Source organism: Bidens hawaiensis, unplaced genomic scaffold (assembly GCF_021521415.1).
Source record: "Bidens hawaiensis isolate Kalapana, Puna unplaced genomic scaffold, B.hawaiensis_p1.1 tig00024998_1, whole genome shotgun sequence".
NCBI classification, from domain to species: Eukaryota; Viridiplantae; Streptophyta; class Magnoliopsida; order Asterales; family Asteraceae; genus Bidens; species Bidens hawaiensis.
In genome coordinates this window covers 22,921-43,854 of record NW_027505048.1, presented here as the reverse complement: position 1 = coordinate 43,854, position 20,934 = coordinate 22,921, and the positions used below count along the sequence as shown (strand labels likewise).

At 39.2% G+C, this 20,934-nt stretch overlaps 1 protein-coding gene and 1 pseudogene across 2 annotated transcripts; one reads left to right on the top strand and one right to left on the bottom strand.

The window, feature by feature from the left end:
• The first annotated feature begins 1,224 nt into the window (after positions 1–1,224).
• Positions 1,225–2,963, top strand: LOC143610211 (putative adenylate kinase 7, mitochondrial; annotated as a pseudogene). The gene is made up of 3 exons (XR_013149553.1): positions 1,225–1,544; positions 2,191–2,331; positions 2,422–2,963. The product of XR_013149553.1 is annotated as a putative adenylate kinase 7, mitochondrial (transcript).
• Positions 2,964–3,022: 59 nt separating this feature from the next.
• Positions 3,023–6,401, bottom strand: LOC143610207 (uncharacterized). Its single transcript, XM_077084747.1, has 7 exons — positions 5,260–6,401; positions 4,949–5,183; positions 4,561–4,791; positions 4,298–4,471; positions 4,045–4,221; positions 3,699–3,812; positions 3,023–3,636 (listed from the first exon to the last, which is right to left on the bottom strand). Exons 1-7 carry the CDS (start codon positions 6,399–6,401, stop codon positions 3,304–3,306), a joined length of 2,406 nt encoding a protein of 801 aa, XP_076940862.1. The 3' UTR covers positions 3,023–3,303.
• Positions 6,402–20,934: the final 14,533 nt, after the last annotated feature.

Genomic DNA, 20,934 nt, shown 5'->3' with positions numbered 1-20,934 from the left:
CTAATTAAAAGGATTCTTGATATAATTAAAACTAAGTAAAATAGTATAAAAAGTTAAGCATTTGAAATTTAAAGTAACACATTTTTCTACAACCATATGCAAGAATATGTTACTAGTTAAAAGTATACTTACTATGAAGTTTTATCCTTTTTCTTTGCATTATATGGTTTTCTCTACTTTAAACTTGTGTCCATATAAGTAGAGCGAACATGATTCAATATGAACCTAGTAATTTGGATATCCAAAGTAGGATAAACTCAAGACTGGTCTAATTAAGCACATTCTGATAATCAGTTCGGTTCTCGTTGTTAATGTTTGGGGTGAATTCAGGTTTGGTCCGGTCCCGTTTCAGTTCGATTTGGCTAAAATCCTAAATATGAAATGTCTTAGATTAAAAAATTCATATTCGGTTCTAGCCAATCTAAGACAACGCTACCCGAATAGACAGAGACTAAGGTGCCGCTTGTTTTTGTTAAAAAAGTTTGCTCATGTTCTTTTGTCTGGGTGCTATGCATATCACGCACAGACATCGCCATATGCAGACTGTTTATTTTTTCGAAAACATATCATTAAAAAACGTTTGCACAAACTCTTTCTGGTGCAGACTTGGCCCATCAACTTCTAAAATATTCTAAGGTCTGTAGAGGGTTAAACACTACCACCTACCAACACCCACTGTCCTCCTCCTCCACCACCACCCACCATCGCCGTCTTCCACCACCACAACTCACCATCCGCCACCATCACTGTCTACCACCATTGTCCATCACCACCACCACCACCACCGTCTACCACCTACCATCACGGCCCACCACCACCACTCACTACCATAGTTCGTACACCACCAACAGTTTATTTTAGCAGTTTACAGATGTTCAAAAACAAACAATCTCTTCTTACAAACTGCAGATGTTTGGTCCACCTCTTTTTCTACATATGTATGCAGATGCGTTTTGCAAATTGCAGATATTTTACCTCTGAAAAAACAAACAGCACCCAGCGCACCCCATATCAATCTGGTTTTCGGTTTCTATCCTCCACAAATTTCAAGTTCAGTTTTGATTCGGTCCTGTTCAGTCTTCCCAGGTAAACTTCTTGACGGTATTAGAAATAAGCAAAACTTAGAGGGTGTTAACAATAACTAACATCTCTACTTTTTATTATTTCATTTCTTTTCGTTTTCATTTCATTTCATTTGCTAAATATCTAAACCCTAATCCGCCGCCATGGCCATCGTATGCCGCCTGAGATCTCTCACGCGACTCCGGTTCAGTCACACCAACCACCGTTCATTCGGATCGGCCGCTCAGCTCCAGTACGATTACGATTACGATTACGATTACAACAACGGCAGCTCGTCGGAGATGGAGGATTCGTTGGGATCGGTGTCCGGCAGAGGCGTGCAATGGGTTGTGATTGGTGATCCGTTGACCAACAGGCAAATGTACGCCGAGAAGCTTTCGCAGCTTCTCAAAGTGCCGCATATTTCCATGGGAACCCTAGTTCGTCAAGAACTTAACCCTAGATCGGCTCTTTATAAGCAGGTTTGTTTCATTTTAATGTATTTGTTGAATTGTGATGCTAGTTATTTGTTTTTTGGATTTAATTTTATTGTTAGTTTTTTGAAATATGATTATTTGTTAACCTATTGTATTGGATAATTAGGGTTTATTGTTGGGATTCATTTACAGGGCCGTCTCCAATAATTGTTAAAAATTGAAAAAATTTGGGCTTTTAGTAAAAACTGTTTTTTTATTGGGTTTAAACAGTTAAATTTTTTAGACAGTTAAATTTTTAAAAAATAGGCTTATTGGTTATGATTTGGGTTGTGTAAATTTTTTTTGTTATAAAAAATGACTTAAATGAATTGAGTAATTGGGTTTAGGGGTGTTTGGGATTCTTTATTTTACCTTCTTATAATTTTCCAATAAGTTAATAAGTTACAAAAGTGTAACTTATTAACTTTTCTCTCTCACATCAAAAGCAATCCCAAACATCTTAAGTTATAAGTTGCTGAATAAGCAATCCGAAACACCCCCTTTAAACATTAAATACATATTTTTTTCTCTTTAAAATTCAGGCCTACTGGGGTGATCAGGCCTCCCCGCCCTCTTCAAAGCCGGCAGTGTTATCATTTGAATATATTTTATGCATATCAGACTGAGTTGTGTTTCTTTTAATCCGAATTAGATTTCGAATGCTGTGAATCAAGGCAAGCTTGTGCCGGAAGAGGTGATTTTTGGTTTGTTATCGAAGAGGTTGGAAGAAGGGTTTTACAGGGGTGAAACTGGCTTCATTCTCGATGGAATTCCTCGAACAACAACGCAAGCGGTAAGTCGGGATTTATAGATATGTGCTTCATGTTATTTAATATATGTTTAAGAAAAAGTTAATGTTTGTAACTTTGTACATTTTTCACAGGAGATTCTTGATCAAGTTGCAGACGTAGATTTGGTCTTAAACTTCAAATCCACAGAAGCAGGTTTGCAGAAGACACATCTACCATATCAAGATATTCACAGCGTGCACAAGTCGATGGTACGCACAAATCTCTACATAATGAATAGGTAGAGCCTTAAGTATGAGACTTACATGTGGATTTATGTTGACTTTACTTGCAGAACAAGCCATTGGAAGAGTATTACAAGAAGCAAAGGAAGCTTCTAAATTTCAACGTGGCCGGTGCACCTGGAGAAACATGGCAAGGGTTACTAGCAGCTCTTCATCTTCAACATATGAATGCTCTCAGCTCTTCACAGAAGCTGAGTGTATGATTCTTGCAGTTAAACCACTTTATGTTTGGCGAAACAATATACAAGTGTTACGAGTGTAATATAGTTTTGTGGATTTAGCATTTGCTATAATATCCTGAGTTACAATTTTTGAGAGAATAATTTTCGTTGTTCAGTTAGTCTCCGACCAGAGTGTTGGTTTCATGTAATATGTAATGTAGTCTCTGACATGGCCGATATATCAATTTTGTGTTTTACATAATTCAGATTGGTGGTTTTGCATCCAAAATTATTCTAACAGCTTACTCAAATAGTGCATGCAAACTTACGTAATTGCACATAGCATGCATATGAATCATAGGAAGGCCAAGACTAAAACGTTACAAGTTACAACTTCACAGATAATAAAAATTTTCAGAGTTGGTAAACTGGCATCTAACTCAACTCAATAACAAAATATAATCTGCCCAATTATTCCATATGCTTGCAAATATTTACATTCACCTTCAATCCAACTGTCTTCATGTCGTGTTAAAACATCACGGCCTTTGAAACTTGCGTATATCACTCATCACTGTTCATTATTGAACCATACCTCTTTAAGAAGTTGATATCGAACACTACCGTTGCTGGTTGAATCCTTTGATCTCCAGATGGACTTTGTTGTAGCAGGTGATCCCCGAGAACCATCAATAATGGCTGCCAAGGGGGAACACAATTCATCGAGTTCATCATCGCTCGTGTTTGCCTTTCTCAAGATTGACCCGCTGCGAGTCAACTGAGTTCGGCTCACACCATCTCCTAGGATGTGCCTTATTGAAGATGCAGGCGGTGGGAGATATACGACTGAAGCTGCTGCACAGGGAAGACTGGTAACGCAATCTTCACCATCCTCGAATGAATCCTAGAAAATTCAATAGTTTAAGAAATGTTTATGTTAAGTTTTGCTTTTATTGGATAGTTTACCTCTGAATCTAGGGCTTCGAGAACCACCACAGGAATCGGGTCGGGGCAAAATTCATCTGGGACGAAGGTATCGAGTATCCTCTTTATTAATGGTGCACCAAAAGTAGGGCATACCTTATTGAACACAAAAAATATATTTAATTTGTGAAAAAATCATCATCATCATCATCATCATCATCATCATCATCGTACTCAGTATATCCCACCAATAGCAATGCTATGGTAGGGTCTGAGGAGGGTAAGATGTAGACAGCCTTACCTCTATCCCACAAAAAATATATTTAATTTGTGAAAAAATCAAAAACAAAAAAAAAATAGTGTAAATTTATTATTAAGAATATCAAACCTCTTTTCTAACTTTGCTACTTAAGAGCAAATCTTTAGGAAGCATCATGAGGTCACTCAATGCATTAAGGAGATGAAAAGATTTGTCTTTTGTTTTCGTGTCATCATTCTCATCTTCACACACATCATCATCGTCAATACCAAATAGATCTGTCAGCCACCTGGACCAGTTTCCGATCTGCATTTGACCAAAAGAATACACTTTTAAGTTCAAAACCGACATACGAAGCACATGTTAACTTGATTTTACAAACCGCGTTTTTAAGTTGTGCACCAGCCCCAAAACTTGCTTTCCCTGATGAAATAGGAAGGACTCTTGCATCACTGATCGGGTCCGATACAGGGTCGGTTGGAACATCATCAGCAGACTCACGAAGAATTGCATTAAACATAGCCACGTCTAATCTAGCCATGCATTGTTCCATAACCTAGAAAAAAAAAGTTTTAAAATAATATTATACACAGATAAAACAGTTGATGTTGTAAAGTAGGATTTCGTATATTTTAATGAAGTTACCAGTCTGGAAAGAACAGGTAAGCAACCACATTCGTGTCCTCCGGCTCTAACGGGACAAATTCTTTCACAAGCATCCATGAAAGCTGTCTTCCAAAGCTCCATTGAGAAGTTTGCTTGTTCTTGAGTACGTGGACTCGATGTTTTTTTAAAGAATTTCGATTTACTAGATTCAGAATCTACAATTCTTATTATAGCTTTTGCGGCTGCTGATTGCATATACGGAGTTAAAGTCTGCAAAAGTCTTATTCGATTTGGAAGAGCTCTTTTTCTCTTCGGCTCGCGCTTGCTCTATCATTGAATTAACAGAATCAAGTTAGTAATATACATATGTGCATAATATCAAAGTATCTAACTTAAATTAATGAGTAACTTGTGATAACGAAACAACCTGCCACCATACTGACTCGATAATCCGTGAAAAGATCCAAGATTCAACTTTTTCCAGTGCTGAGGTAAAATTACAAGGATTTTCCCATTCTTTCTTCCATTTGAGTGAAGATTTAATGTCGTTATTACCCTTGATGCCATTCTTTTTGCTTGAAGAAAGAGATTTGTGTTCTTGCTCGAACGTAATGTATATAATTGCTCTTAGTACAACACAGTTTGACATCCAGAAAGTTAACCTGTGTTACAAAGTAGATGTAATTAGTTGACAATTTCATGGTATCAAAGGAATTTGTTTAGTTTATAACAAAGTACCTTGGAACATCGTTTCCGCATGCTTTTGCAACCAAAATCAATCCCGAAACAATACTTCTTGCTGAACTTGCTCTTCTGGATTGAGAGTTTTCTTTACACGCGTGCAGGTATAGCCGAGAAAGACGCCTTGCTGGTGCGTGGACTTTGCTGATTGAACTCCCGTGTTCTGCAACTATTGAGTAAAGTCCAACTTCAATAGCAGCAGCTTCTCTAAGCTCACCTTCAAGACTTTGTACCCTGTGCTCCAATTGCTGTAACTTCACATCTTTGACTTTTTCCCCATTCTTGTTTGACTTCCACGATCCGGTAGATTTAACCTTTCTAAACCGATCACCACTTACGTTGTTGGCTTCAAGTACTCCAACAGTTTGACTTTCTTGTTCATTTTGACTTTCACCATCGGACCGCGATTCCATTACCTTTACAGAGCCCATTTCTTCATTTGTTTCAGCCACTGACTCACCAACTGTTTTTTGAACATTTAAGCTCGCGTTTGACCGAGAAGTCAAAGATGTTGCAGCCATGGAAGACTGTGAGGAAACATCATCATCAGTAACAGAAGTACTCTTGGTTTCCTCAACATGCTCCTCATTTAAACACTCAGACGAGTTTCTATCCATCGACACAGATCTCACACGATTAGCCGCCGCTTCAATTTTCAAAAACAACATTGGTTGAACCGTGTTACTAAACGCCCTCTTGCAGTTCATAGGCACACTAACAACCAACCCATCTTTCACAACACCATACTCCGCAAAGTCCACAACCGCAGTCGCCAACAACTGCCCTTTCACACTTTTATCCCTCCGAGGTTCATACATATTAAACTCAATACAGTTTTTCAAAAACACGTCACCGTCTCCAGCCTTAATCGACATTTCTCTTAACAATGTCAAGTTAAGCTTAAAAGATTCATTGAACTCAATTTTACCATCACCGACTCCGGAAGTGGAAGCGAGTAAAGGGGTGACTGATTTGGTAATCCCTGAAGTTTTGTCACCGTGTTCCCATTGAATCAAAGCGGAACGAATCGATCTCAGTGATTGAGACGGAGGCCATGGTTTAATCTCTGTAATATCTATTATGTAACTGAGTTGAACATATGGGGTTCTCTTGATCTTTGTTTTCACTCCCTGTACCATTTTGTGCTCGAAAAAGCTATGAAATTGCAATAATCTTTAACCTAGAACACCTAAGTTAAACAAATTGAGCTAGTAAACAAAGATGGTAAAATAATGCATTACAATATATAGAAGATACATAATGGGCCATAATAATAATAATAATAAACCCTAATTGTCATCATATTAGATATAGTTAGATAAAGTTATCAAATGTAATGAATAGGCAGTTGTAAGATACTGTAAAATGAACTGAAAATAGAGGCATAATGAAGCATCCATTAGCAAGAAAGAAATTGAAGGAAACTGAAACTAAACTTACGTGAAATGAAGGGTTGAAAAACAGACAGAAAAGAGAAAATATCGTCTGGAAGAAGTTGAGATGATTATGACTTAAGAGCAGAGAGATGGATGCCAGTTTCTGAGATAAAGTTGAGGGTTAAAAAGACAGGAGACTGTTTTTTTAGTTTCTGTCCTTTTCTTTTCGGCAAAAGATGATGGATAAAAACTTCAAACTAAGTTAAAACTTAGTATACTTTTATAAATCAGATTATTCTACAAAAAGAGACAAAAATAAAAATAATGGGAGGATTTATAGATAAAAAATAAATTCTAAAAAAAATGAAAAATTAATAAAAAAGTATAACTTAAAATTTAATACAAAAACAAAAAATATAAAAATACAAAAATATTTCCACGTCTTCCTCGTTTACAAAAAAAGACACAATGTTGAGAAAAAAAAGATTATTGTGTCTTTTTTTCTTGATATTGTGTTATATTACTCAATATTGTGTTATATTTTGTTCAGTATTGTGTTATATTTTGCGACATATTTTGTCTTTTTTTAATTTATCATTGTGTTTTCATGTATTTCCGACATTGTGTCTTTTTTCTCGGCATTGTGCATTTTCGACGTTTTTTTTATGTTTTTTTTTGTATGATTGTGGATGTTCATAGTTTAGTTTGAATCCATTCAGATGGTTAACGACTTATTTCATATGTTATCCATTGTTAAACTAAAGGCTAACTATGATGATAAAATATTTCTTATTCTATAAGCATATATATGAGGCCATCATAAATCATTTTTGTAAAATTACAAAAAAAAAATAATAAACTGGTTTTAATCATAAAAGGTGTAACAACATTAAAAAGATATAACGTAATAACATTAAGAAGTGGTATTGACGCTAGTTATATATAGGGAAAATCTCATAGAATAGTAACCAACTTTCAAAAGTGTTTCAATTAGGTCACTGATGTATATTTTCTCCAAATCGGGTCACTAAATCTTCAAATCAAGTCTCACCGATTTTTGTGTACGTCAAGAAAGAAATGGATGATAAGATGTGGGTGTCGGAATTTGCAATATATGTAGTTAAATTTAAAAATTTTAAAAAAACGTTAATTATATTAAAATTTAAAAATAAAAAATAAAATTCACGTTGCCACTCAACGTCAACTTCAAAAAAAAGATAAAAAGATTTCCTATGTGAAACAGAAAAGAAATTGGCTAAAAAACCATGTTAAAACTTTTAATTTAATCAAACACGAAAATTGAGTGACCTAATTGGATCACTTTTTAAAGTTAAGTAACCTAATTAGAACACTTTTGAAAGTTGGTTACTGTTCTATAAAGTTGCCCCTTATATATATGACTTTGGATACTAAATTTGTACAAACACTTATTATTGTGAAGATAAGGGGGGGCAATGTGATCATGTTCCAAACTAAAAGGCATAAACATGGAACATCGAGGAGTGACAGTTGAGTAGTTGAAAGATATTATTGTCGTATGAGTAAGTCTTACTCGAGTGAGAGGAACGTGTAACACACGCTCCAACTACTCCTCCAAAGCAAGTGTCGGTGTATACCAAAGGCCGATGAGTTTGGTGGTGGTGGGCGCGTTGGTTTTGTTGTGGCCGACGGATTTGCTGTTTCCAACCCAATAATGCGAGTTCCCGCCAAAATTCTTTCCGGTCGTCGGAAGCTATTTGTCGTCGCTTAAATTAAGAAACAAAAAAAATTAAAACAATTTACGACTTTTACCATGTAAAAAAAATTATATTCTTATAAAAATAAAGTTGATAATCTTATAACAAATAAATGCGTGATGGTCACACCATTTGGTATGGTGACACATGTGGTTTACTTTCAAATGATGGTCATTATAGGTGATTTGTAAATAATATATTTGGTTGTTAGAAAAAATGGGCGATGCTTTAGTGTCGGTTAATACGATGATACGGGTTAGTCAATTAGTGTTTAACTTAATTCTGTTTTACCATTTGTTTACTCTAGTTAATAAATTTAGTTCATTCGTCATTAAAAAAAAAGTTAACATAACTCATTTAATTTGTTAATGGCAAATGGAATTATATAACTTACGAATTGTAATATCGGTTGGCATTACAAGTTGTACTTCAACCTTTGAATGCGTTTTCTTTTTCCTAGGTTTCTATTAGACCGTTGTTCCATTTTGTCTATGTCTTATATCTCAATTTTATATCGACACCGAGGGTTTGTGTGTCGTTGGCGTTAGGCTTCTTCATCTTTCCACAACCATTGGCGGGTTTCATCTAGGAGACGCCACACAACGGTGGTGATGGTGATTGTTTATGGTTGTGCCAAACTTGTTATAATATAGACAGAATTACAAATTTTGTCATTTGAAAAAAGCCAAATTATGGTTCGTGTCCTTTTTTGAGTTTCCTTGCAGGCGGTGTCCTTTAAACATTTTTTTCCTACACGTTATGTCCTTTACGCTAACTGAGTTAGAAAAACTCAGTTAAATGACAACATGTGCATGGCATGTGAGGGCTCTTTGGTCATTACAACGAAGTAGTTCAAATATACACACACGCTCTCTCTCTCTCTTCTCATCTTCTTTCTCTTCTCGTCTTCTTCTCTCTCTACACCACCACCACCACTACCAACCCCCTTATCTCAGCCGTGACCACCACCAAACCAACCCCCTTTCCCGTCGTTGTCTACTTAGATTGAAGGCACAACCTCAATCGTTAAATTTCGTGGTGGTTCGAGATCTACCCGGAGCTCGACGGAAAATCAATGGTGGTTCGAGATCTGCCCGGATTACCACCACCACAAATCTCAGCAATGGTTTCCATTAACACATCCTCCTCAGCAACGGTTTCCATTAAACACATACCCGTTATTAACCACTGCCCGCCGTAAAACACTGGTTCCGGTGGGTAAATTGACCGATAAGTTGACCAATTTTGACTTCCACCCGTCGGATGAAAGCTTGAAGAACATGGCGTCAAACTTGTTAATGTGACGGACCCACATGATTCGTATACCCAGTCGGATAATAACCGGAGTGATGACTCGATTTGGGACTTGGATAGTATTTGACTCGGGGGGCTTTTTGGGGATTTCAGATTCGTATACCCAGTCGGATAATAACCAAGCTCCTTTGCCTTTGATTGCCTTTGTACGGACTATTACGAGTCCTTCGTATCGTTTGGTGAGTGTGTTTGCCGCCGTTGACTATGTTGACTCCGATGGTGGTGGTGGTGACTGTTGTGTCGCCGTGGACATTATTATCTAGAGGTTGAAGACTTTTTGATTCCGACAAGGTGTAAGTTTTTTAAGTTAGCCGCAATTGAAAAGTGAAGGTGGCCGGAATCGGAAGAGACGGCGGAGAACCATGGTGGCTCCGACGGGGTGAAGGTGTGGTGATGGTGGCTCCGGCGGAAAAGGGTATGTTGGCCGGAGTGGTTAATGGAAACCGTTGCGGAGGATGCGGAGGATGTGTTAATGGAAACCGTTGCTGATATTTGTGGTGTTAATTTGCAGGTGATGGTGTGGTGATGGTGGTGGCTTAGAGAGAGAAAGAAGAGAGAAATGAGGGGAAAGTGTTATAAATAGGTACTGACGAAAAGACAAAAATGCTATTTAACTGAGTTTTTCTAACTCAGTTAGCGTAAAGGACATAACGTGTAGGAAAAGAATGTTTAAAGGATATTGCCTGCAAAGAAACTAAAAAAAGGACACAAACCATAATTTGGCTTTTTTTAAAGGACAAAATTTGTAATTCTGTCTATAATATATTGGTAAACTTAAATAATCTTTAAAACATTATATTCAAATGAAAAAAGATGTACTTAAATGACAAGTATTGCATCAACGTAATTCGCAATTATAAGGCTCTTTCGCTCTCTTCAAATTAAAGATTGCATATTTTAAAATAGAGTTTTATATCAATCTTTTAAGGAAAACTTCTAATTATGTGACATCAAGATTAGTGACATGCCTGAAATAAACTAAATCGTGTAAAGCGTAACATAATATGTTGGTTTTAGACTGTAAGTTTTAGTTGAAAATAATATTTTGGTAGTTATTTTCGATTAAGATTGTTTAAATACTAATTTGAACAAACTAAAATAAGATATATGATAGTTAAAATACGGAATGTTAAAAAGAACATCCATTACAATATAGGTATAATTGCTATTTTAGATTTTGAATTATTATTTTGTATTAATTTACTTTGTTAAAGGGGTGACTTGTGAGCATATTAATAATTTTATGATTTTTTACACAAATTTGAGTAGAATACCCATAAAGAGAACACAAATATCTAGGTGACCTCTTTCTAAATGTATAACGTTTAAAGAAAAACACAATTTGTGTTATAATCCAAAATGAGAGAAGATACGTGATTTTGTAACGAGAAAATCTTAACCGTTAGTTAATCTTGGTGGAACAAAAGCATGTCGGGTGCTACTTTAACATCGATTTGGTGGGGTGTCTCAATGACAACAGTTGAACTTGAAGCTGTCTACGTCACCGGTTTACTAAGTTAATTCCATTTCCTAATGCGTACTTATCAAAACACACTTAACCTAAACAATATATAACAATTCTTAGGATTTAAGATTCATACTTTGATTATATCTAACATGCAACAATATATACTTAGGAGTCAGGATGAATCTTCGGTGTCTGGTTTTCTAACTGGAATGGTTTTTGGATTTGGCGATTGTATTTACTAAACAGTTAATGCGGAAAAATATCGAATATCGGTCAAAGACTAATATCTGAGATATCGGTTGTAGCGATGATATATCGATGAGATATCGGTAATTTTAATATCATGTAAAACTCATATATATATATATATATATATATAAATAACAATTTAACACTGATAATTCAGTATGTTCTCCTACTACTAACAAATTAACCTTTTGCAATACCAACAATCTTAGAAAGTGGGAAATCATAAAGACTTAAAATACTAACATTGAACACTAAAAATTGATAATTAAGACTTAAAACACTGATATCAGGAATATTGATGATATATCGGTCAATATCACCGATATTATCGGTATAGATATCCTAACCGATATTTTACCAAGGACCGATAACTAATATATCACCAATATTGTAACACCCCGACCGATGGCGGATTATACATCGGGGCGCCACATATTGTTTCATTACTCGTGACACTATTTGGGTGTCAATATTTAATAAATACATTTTCATTGCGCACGCGCAGAACACAAATCGTAAAGTAACATAAATCATATCATAACTTAAAATATTCAAATAACATATTTTGTCTTGTTACATTTTAATCTAGGTCCAAAGAAAAAGAAAACATCCTACGTGTCATTGAGATTCCCAAAAGCAGCTACAGCAAACCTGAACATGTGTTAAAATAAAACGTCAACACTTGCGTGTCGGTGAGAAATCAAGTTTAATAGATATAAATAGATAATAAGAAACACTGCGCGCAACATGTGCTTAACTGGGGTTTAACATAGGGTGTAATCAGATTGTGATCAAGCCTAAATAGATCATAGCTCATAGTTCAATCCGTGCTCCCAATCGAGCACAAAAACAATAATCATACGTGCATGTGTAAACAAAACAAGAAAACCGTAAACGATAGGTCTCCCGTGTTCATCTAATGGATCCATGAAAACTTCGGAATAGGCCGAACAAAGCGGTTAATGATTCACACATACAAATAAACAGCCAAGTAAACATCCATAACACATGGGGTTTTGCGCACATAAATTTCATAAACAAGTTTAAGACTCAAGTTGTACGAACACATGAACATCCCAAAACGTTAAAAATAAAAGGGGATTAAGTACGAGATTACTCACTTGTAAACGGTGCGATGAAAGATAATGCAAGAACCAACTTTTAAACAAGCACAAGTTAACCTATAAATAAGAGTTTATTGGTTTAACGATTGGTTTTTATGTCTTGAATATATGCAGTAAGTATCGATTTTTTTGTTAGTTAAACAAATTAAAACTAAATATATATATTTATAATTACCGAGATCTGGGCAGAACAGAAGAGAAGACGGAGGCAAAGAAAGTGGTGGCGGCTGAGGAACTAGGGCAGAGAGCAAAGGGAGAGAGATTTGGGGAGTGTTTAAGTGTAGTGTGTGTAGTGTTAATAAACAAGAAAATAGCTTAATTTATAGGAAAACCCAAGGGAACACAATCCCTTGAAAGGGGAAAAGATCTTATCAAATCAAGCAAAAGATATTAAAAGATATGCCGGCAGCTGCAGGGGATGGGGAAAAGCTGACAGGTTACAGATCAAAGCATGGGAGGTGTCAGATAAAGCATTGTTCAAGACATGCAAAAGAAGATTTCAAAAGATTATGTCAGTCACTTTTTCTGTCAACCAATAGGATTGATGCGCATGCTGCGCCGAAAGTGGCTTTTCGGACAGATGTCGGAACTGACCTACAGTGCTCAAACAAAAGATAAGATATTTCAAAAGCATACAGGCTGACCTAAACTGAAGAAAAGACTTAAGGTCTAGCGCGAGAAGACTCGAGCGCGCGCGAGGGCGAAGGCAGACAGAGAACAATCCTTAGCGCGCCGCGGGAAGAACTATAATCCTTAGCGCGTCGCGGGAAGAATTATAATCCTTAGCGCGCCGCGGGAAGAACTACAATTCTTAGCGCGCTTCGGGAACAGTTCGCCTCGCGTAATGCAGGAACAGATGGTCTTCGCGCAGGCTTCCTTGTAAGGAGTCTGGCGCGTGAAGCTGCGCAGACATCCTTAGGCGGGAAGAACCAAAGGACAAGCAAAGAGTTAAGAGAAAAAGGGGGTTTCAGGCTTAAGTGTTAAGCAGAGGGACGGGACGGCAACAAGAGAGAGAAAGAGGCGGGACGGCGACAAGAAAGAGAGAGAGGCGGGATGGCGGAAAGGAATTATTATTATTAGTAAGTAATATATATATATATATATATATATGATTTATTTAATGTTAAATTTACAAAGATTAATAATCAAATTTCAAATCATAAAAAGAATCGGATTCGAAAACGGGTACCTGGGTCGGGTCGGATTGGGCAGATGTCACAGTCTCCCCAACTTTAAGAAATTTCGTCCCGAAATTTATCTCGAAGTAGGATGCGCAGAGAAAAGGTGCGGGTACTTGATCTTCATTTGATCTTCCCTTTCCCAAGTGAACTCGGCTCCGCGCTTGGACTGCCAACGAACTTTGACAATAGGGATGCGACTGCGCTTGGTTTGCTTCACCTCGCGATCCATAATCTCAACAGGCTTCTCAACGAAATGCATAGACTCATCAACTTGAACTTCATCAAGTGGTATGTGGAGGTTCTCGTCAGCTAAACTTTTCTTGAGATTGGATACATGGAAAGTTGGATGCACATTGCTGAGCGCGGGCGGCAGGTCCAGTTTGTAGGCAACTTTTCCCACCCTCGCAAGAATCTTGAACGGACCAACATAACGAGGTGCAAGCTTACCTTTCTTCCCAAAGCGAACAACACCCTTCCAGGGCGACACTTTGAGGAGAACAAGATCACCAACTAGAAATTCGAGAGGCTTCCGCCTGCGATCTGCGTAACTCTTCTGTCGGCTTCTGGCAGTCAGCAGATGATCACGGATCTTGGCGATTTTATCGGTTGTCTCTTGAACTAGCTCGGGTCCTGTGATTTGAACTTCACCCACTTCGCTCCAACAAATCGGCGAGCGGCACTTTCGACCGTAAAGTGCTTCAAATGGGGCCATACCGATGCTGGAATGATAGCTGTTATTATAAGAAAACTCGATCAGAGGTAGGTGTGAATCCCAATTACCTCCAAAATCAAGAACACAAGATCGAAGCATATCCTCAAGGGTTTGGATGGTTCGCTCAGACTGTCCGTCAGTCTGAGGATGATATGCAGTACTCATGTCCAAACGAGTTCCAAACGCAGTTTGGAGAGATTTCCAAAAGCGAGATATAAAACGGCCATCGCGATCGGATATGATGCTCAAGGGAGTACCATGACGGCAGACAATTTCCTTGACATAAAGATGCGCAAGTTGTTCAACACGGTAGGTTTCACGAATGGGCAGAAAGTGGGCAGACTTGGTCAATCGATCCACTATTACCCAAATGCTATCATGTTTGCTTGCGGTCAAGGGTAACTTGGTGATAAAGTCCATTGCTATACTTTCCCATTTCCACGTAGGAATTTCAGGTTGTTCGAGCAAACCAGATGGGCGTTGATGTTCAGCTTTTACCTTAGAACAAGTTAGGCATTTAGCTACGAACACAGCAATATCCTTTTTCATACCAGGCCACCAATAAGAAAGGCGCAAATCCTTGTACATTTTGTCAGCACCAGGATGAACGGAATACCGAGTTTTGTGTGCTTCACTCAGTACGACAGAGCGAAGATTCTCATCATTGGGGATCCAGATGCGATTGAGATAACAGAGAATCCCATTCAGGTTAGGGACAAGATGCGCTTCTGCACCACACGCTAACTCGGCGCGTAGGTTGCCTTTGCTGATCGATGCGCGCTGCGCGTCGCGAATGCGCGATTCAAGATCGTTTTGGATCGGCGCGAAGTGAAGCTGCGTGCGCGGCAAGATACAGTTGAGTTGACTGGGTTTGCGGCTGAGCGCATCGGCTACCACATTAGCCTTTCCAGGGTGATATCGGATCTCACAATCGTAATCGCTGATGAGTTCGTTCCATCGGCGTTGTCTCATGTTAAGTTCCTTTTGATCAAAAATGTGCTGAAGGCTTTTATGGTCTGTGTAAATGATGCACTTAGTCCCATAGAGGTAGTGTCTCCAGATTTTTAAGGCAAATACAACTGCACCAAGTTCGAGGTCGTGAGTCGTATAATTCTTTTCATGAATTTTGAGTTGCCTAGACGCGTAAGCGATAACCTTGCCTCGTTGCATAAGTACACAACCGAGACCTTGGTTGGAGGCATCACAATAAATGACAAAGTCGTCAGTACCCTCAGGTAACGCTAGAACAGGAGCTTCGCACAACAATTGCTTGAGCGTTTGAAAGGCTTCTTCTTGCTTAGGGCCCCAAATATACGGTTTGCCTTTGTGAGTTAATGCTGTTAAAGGCAAGGCGATTTTTGAGAAGTTCGAAATGAATCGCCGGTAGTAACCAGCTAAGCCCAAAAAGGAACGGATTTCGGTAGGAGTGGACGGTGCAATCCAGTTCTTGATTGCTTCAATTTTGGATGGGTCGACATGAATACCCATCTTGTTTACAACATGACCAAGAAACTGTACTTCATCAGACCAAAACTCACACTTGGAGAGTTTGGCATAGAGTTGTTCGGTTCGAAGCTTTTGCAACACCAACTGAAGATGTTGTTCATGCTCGGCCTTGGTTTTGGAATACACCAGAACGTCATCGATAAACACGATCACGAATCGGTCCAAGAAAGATCTACACACCCGGTTCATTAGATCCATGAAGACAGCGGGTGCGTTGGTTAAACCGAAGGGCATGACCAAGAATTCAAAATGACCGTAGCGGGTTCGAAAAGCAGTCTTGGGAATATCCTCTTCGCGGATACGCAACTGGTGATAGCCAGAACGGAGATCGATTTTGGAGAAACAAGAGGCACCTTGGAGTTGATCAAAGAGGTCGTCAATACGCGGTAAGGGATACCGGTTCTTAATGGTGAGCTTGTTCAGCTCGCGGTAATCGATACACATGCGAAACGAACCGTCTTTCTTTTTAACGAACAACACCGGAGCACCCCAAGGCGAAGAGCTAGGGCGAATGAATCCTTTACCGGTCAACTCTTGAAGTTGACTTGCTAATTCTTGCATTTCAGCGGGTGCAAGTCGATAAGGAGATTTGGCTACGGGGGATGCACCAGGGACAAGATCAACACGAAACTCGACTTCCCGAGCGGGAGGTAAACCAGAAAGATCATCGGGAAAGACTTCAGGAAAGTCACGCACAATGGGGATTTCAGAAAGTTTCTTCTTTCCTTCATCGGGTTTGACCACATGAGCTAAGAACACGACACATTTCTTTCGTAAAAGTCTTCGGGCTTCAGCGCATGACATAAGTTTAAGACCGTTAGATGGTTTCTCGCCGTAAATATGAAGATCTTGACCATTTTCCCGAGGAATGCGAATCAACTTCTTGGCGCAGATTACTTCGGCGCGATTTTGCGAGAGCCAGTCCATACCAATAATCACATCAAAACTTCCAAGAGGCATGGGAATGAGGTCGATTAGAAAATCATGTTCATTAAGGTTAAGCGTGCAATATTTGATCACGGAGTTTATTAAAATAGTTTCACCATTAGCCAATTCAACTGAAAAGTTTTCGTTTAAGTTCTTTCGCGGTCGCGCAAGCTTTTGTTCAAATGCGCGAGAAATAAAACTTCTATCGGCGCCAGTATCAAAAAATATAGATGCATATTGTCCGTTAAGTAAAAATGTACCATTAACCACGTCATTATTCGCTTGCGCTTGGTGCGCGGTTATATTAAAAGCTCGTCCGCGCGTCACTTGGTTTGAAATTTGGTTAACCGGATTAGCTTGCGTAATTTGTACTTGCAGTCTCGGGCACGCGTTCCGGAAATGACTGGGGTCACCGCAGTTATAGCACGACCTGGGTCGTGGATTAGGGTATGTTGGTTGTGGGTTTAGCGGGTAAGTTGGTGGTGTTTGCGCGATTGGGTTGGCGGGAAGGACTCTACAGTTCTCAGCAGTGTGACCAGTACGGCCACATCGGTTACATTGTCGACACGGGACTTGAGTTGGATGGTGAAGTCTACAGGTTGGGCAAAAGGGTTGGTTTCCTGTGTAAGGTTTCTTAGTTGACGGGGCAGGGAGTGCGGGATTGGTTAGGGCATAGTTATGGACTACAGGGGGTGTTGGGTAGGTTGACAGTGGGTTAGGAGCGTATACTGGAGGTTGGTAGGCGGGTTGCTGGACAACGAGCGGGTTGGTAAGCGCGTAGGCTTGATGTTTGCGCCTGCGCTTGAGGTTGTTACGGTTTGAGGGTTCTGGCTTGGTTTCTGTTGGTTCTGGGACAGTCTTGGTGAGTTTGGTCTTTTCGGCTCCCCGCAGGAACAGAGTTCCTGCCCTGACATGGTTGTCGCTGAGCACAGCGGCCAACTCGATGGCGTCAGAGAGGGTTGCTGGGTTCCTGGCCCATACAGAATTTTGAATTTCCATGGGGAGACCCCCAAGAAACTTCTCGATGGCTCGGCGGGAAGGGGTAACTAGGTGCGGGACAAGCAAACTTAGTTCGTGGAAGCGCGTAGCGTACTGCTTCAAGTTCCAAAATTCTTCCTCAAGGCGCTTTATTTCGTTGGGAGGGCAGAATTCTCTAGTCAAAAGTTCATTGAATTCCTCCCAGAGCATGCTAGAAGCAGCCTCTGCGCCACGCGCGTGAGCTACTCCGTTCCACCAAGTAAGCGCCCTTGACTCTAGGACACTTGAGGCGTATAAGGTTCGTCGGTCTGGAGTACATTGGGTATGGAGGAAGGTGTTCTCAATTTTCTCGAGCCATTGGAGCATTACGGTGGCTCCTTCAAGCCCTGTGAATTTCGGAGGGTTACCCGCATTAAAGGATTTAATATTGTATCAGGAGGGGTTGGTATTATTTTGGTTTAAGGCTTGGGCTATTGCGGCGGCCATTTCCTGGGAACGACGCTGCATACGTCTGCGCGCGGCTTCTCTCCTCTGATGACGGCGAGCTGATAGCGGAGGCATTCTATAAAAGTTTTAGTTTTTGTTAATATCTTGGTATGGGAAATCGTTTTAGCGCAAAGTATATCGTCGTAAAGCTTGTTTCGCGGAGTTAAATGCTATCAAATTTTGAAGTAAAATATGAATTTAAATGCAAACTTAATACAGGTAATGAATTCGAATTGAAAATCGACAATTCATGCATCACCATGACTTTCCGAATTCTCAATTAAAATATCGAGTAAATGAATATTGGAGATTGACAATTCATGTATCACCATGACTTTCAAATCTTCAATTTAAAATATCGAGTAAACGAATATTGGAGATTGACAATTCATGTATCACCATGACTTTTCAAATCTTCAATTTAAAACATAAAGTTAATGGGGATTGAAAATCAACTATTCATGTATCACTATGACTTTTCGGATTTTCAATGCTAAATCCCAACAACAAACGAATATGTAAGTAAAGAAATAAATTGAAATTTAACAATAAAAATCGAAAGATCGCGAATAAAACATGAAATTATGTGCTACGTATGCGCAAGCATATTTTATAAATATCGAGTAAATAACAATTAGCGCGCAAACATGAGATATTTCTCATGCGCGAGAAGGGACTCTTAGGTATTCTAGGTCGTTACGTCTAACCACCTATCCTAAAGTCACGGAGCTATGATACCAATCTGTAACACCCCGACCGATGGCGGATTATACATCGGGGCGCCACATATTGTTTCATTACTCGTGACACTATTTGGGTGTCAATATTTAATAAATACATTTTCATTGCGCACGCGCAGAACACAAATCGTAAAGTAACATAAATCATATCATAACTTAAAATATTCAAATAACATATTTTGTCTTGTTACATTTTAATCTAGGTCCAAAGAAAAAGAAAACATCCTACGTGTCCTTGAGATTCCCAAAAGCAGCTACAGCAAACCTGAACATGTGTTAAAATAAAACGTCAACACTTGCGTGTCGGTGAGAAATCAAGTTTAATAGATATAAATAGATAATAAGAAACACTGCGCGCAACATGTGCTTAACTGGGGTTTAACATAGGGTGTAATCAGATTGTGATCAAGCCTAAATAGATCATAGCTCATAGTTCAATCCGTGCTCCCAATCGAGCACAAAAACAATAATCATACGTGCATGTGTAAACAAAACAAGAAAACCGTAAACGATAGGTCTCCCGTGTTCATCTAATGGATCCATGAAAACTTCGGAATAGGCCGAACAAAGCGGTTAATGATTCACACATACAAATAAACAGCCAAGTAAACATCCATAACACATGGGGTTTTGCGCACATAAATTTCATAAACAAGTTTAAGACTCAAGTTGTACGAACACATGAACATCCCAAAACGTTAAAAATAAAAGGGGATTAAGTACGAGATTACTCACTTGTAAACGGTGCGATGAAAGATAATGCAAGAACCAACTTTTAAACAAGCACAAGTTAACCTATAAATAAGAGTTTATTGGTTTAACGATTGGTTTTTATGTCTTGAATATATGCAGTAAGTATCGATTTTTTTGTTAGTTAAACAAATTAAAACTAAATATATATATTTATAATTACCGAGATCTGGGCAGAACAGAAGAGAAGACGGAGGCAAAGAAAGTGGTGGCGGCTGAGGAACTAGGGCAGAGAGCAAAGGGAGAGAGATTTGGGGAGTGTTTAAGTGTAGTGTGTGTAGTGTTAATAAACAAGAAAATAGCTTAATTTATAGGAAAACCCAAGGGAACACAATCCCTTGAAAGGGGAAAAGATCTTATCAAATCAAGCAAAAGATATTAAAAGATATGCCGGCAGCTGCAGGGGATGGGGAAAAGCTGACAGGTTACAGATCAAAGCATGGGAGGTGTCAGATAAAGCACTGTTCAAGACATGCAAAAGAAGATTTCAAAAGATTATGTCAGTAACTTTTTCTGTCAACCAATAGGATTGATGCGCATGCTGCGCCGAAAGTGGCTTTTCGGACAGATGTCGGAACTGACCTACAGTGCTCAAACAAAAGATAAGATATTTCAAAAGCATACATGCTGACCTAAACTGAAGAAAAGACTTAAGGTCTAGCGCGAGAAGACTCGAGCGCGCGCGAGGGCGAAGGCAGACAGAGAACAATCCTTAGCGCGTCACGGGAAGAACTACAATCCTTAGCGCGTCGCGGGAAGAATTATAATCCTTAGCGCGCCGCGGGAAGAACAAAAATTCTTAGCGCGTCGCGAGAAGAACTACAATTCTTAGCGCGCCGCGGGAAGAACTATAATCCTTAGCGCGTCGCGGGAAGAATTATAATCCTTAGCGCGCCGCGGGAAGAACTACAATTCTTAGCGCGCTGCGGGAACAGTTCGCCTCGCGTAATGCAGGAACAGATGGTCTTCGCGCAGGCTTCCTTGTAAGGAGTCTGGCGCGTGAAGCTGCGCAGACATCCTTAGGCGGGAAGAACCAAAGGACAAGCAAAGAGTTAAGAGAAAAAGGGGGTTTCAGGCTTAAGTGTTAAGCAGAGGGACGGGACGGCAACAAGAAAGAGAAAGAGG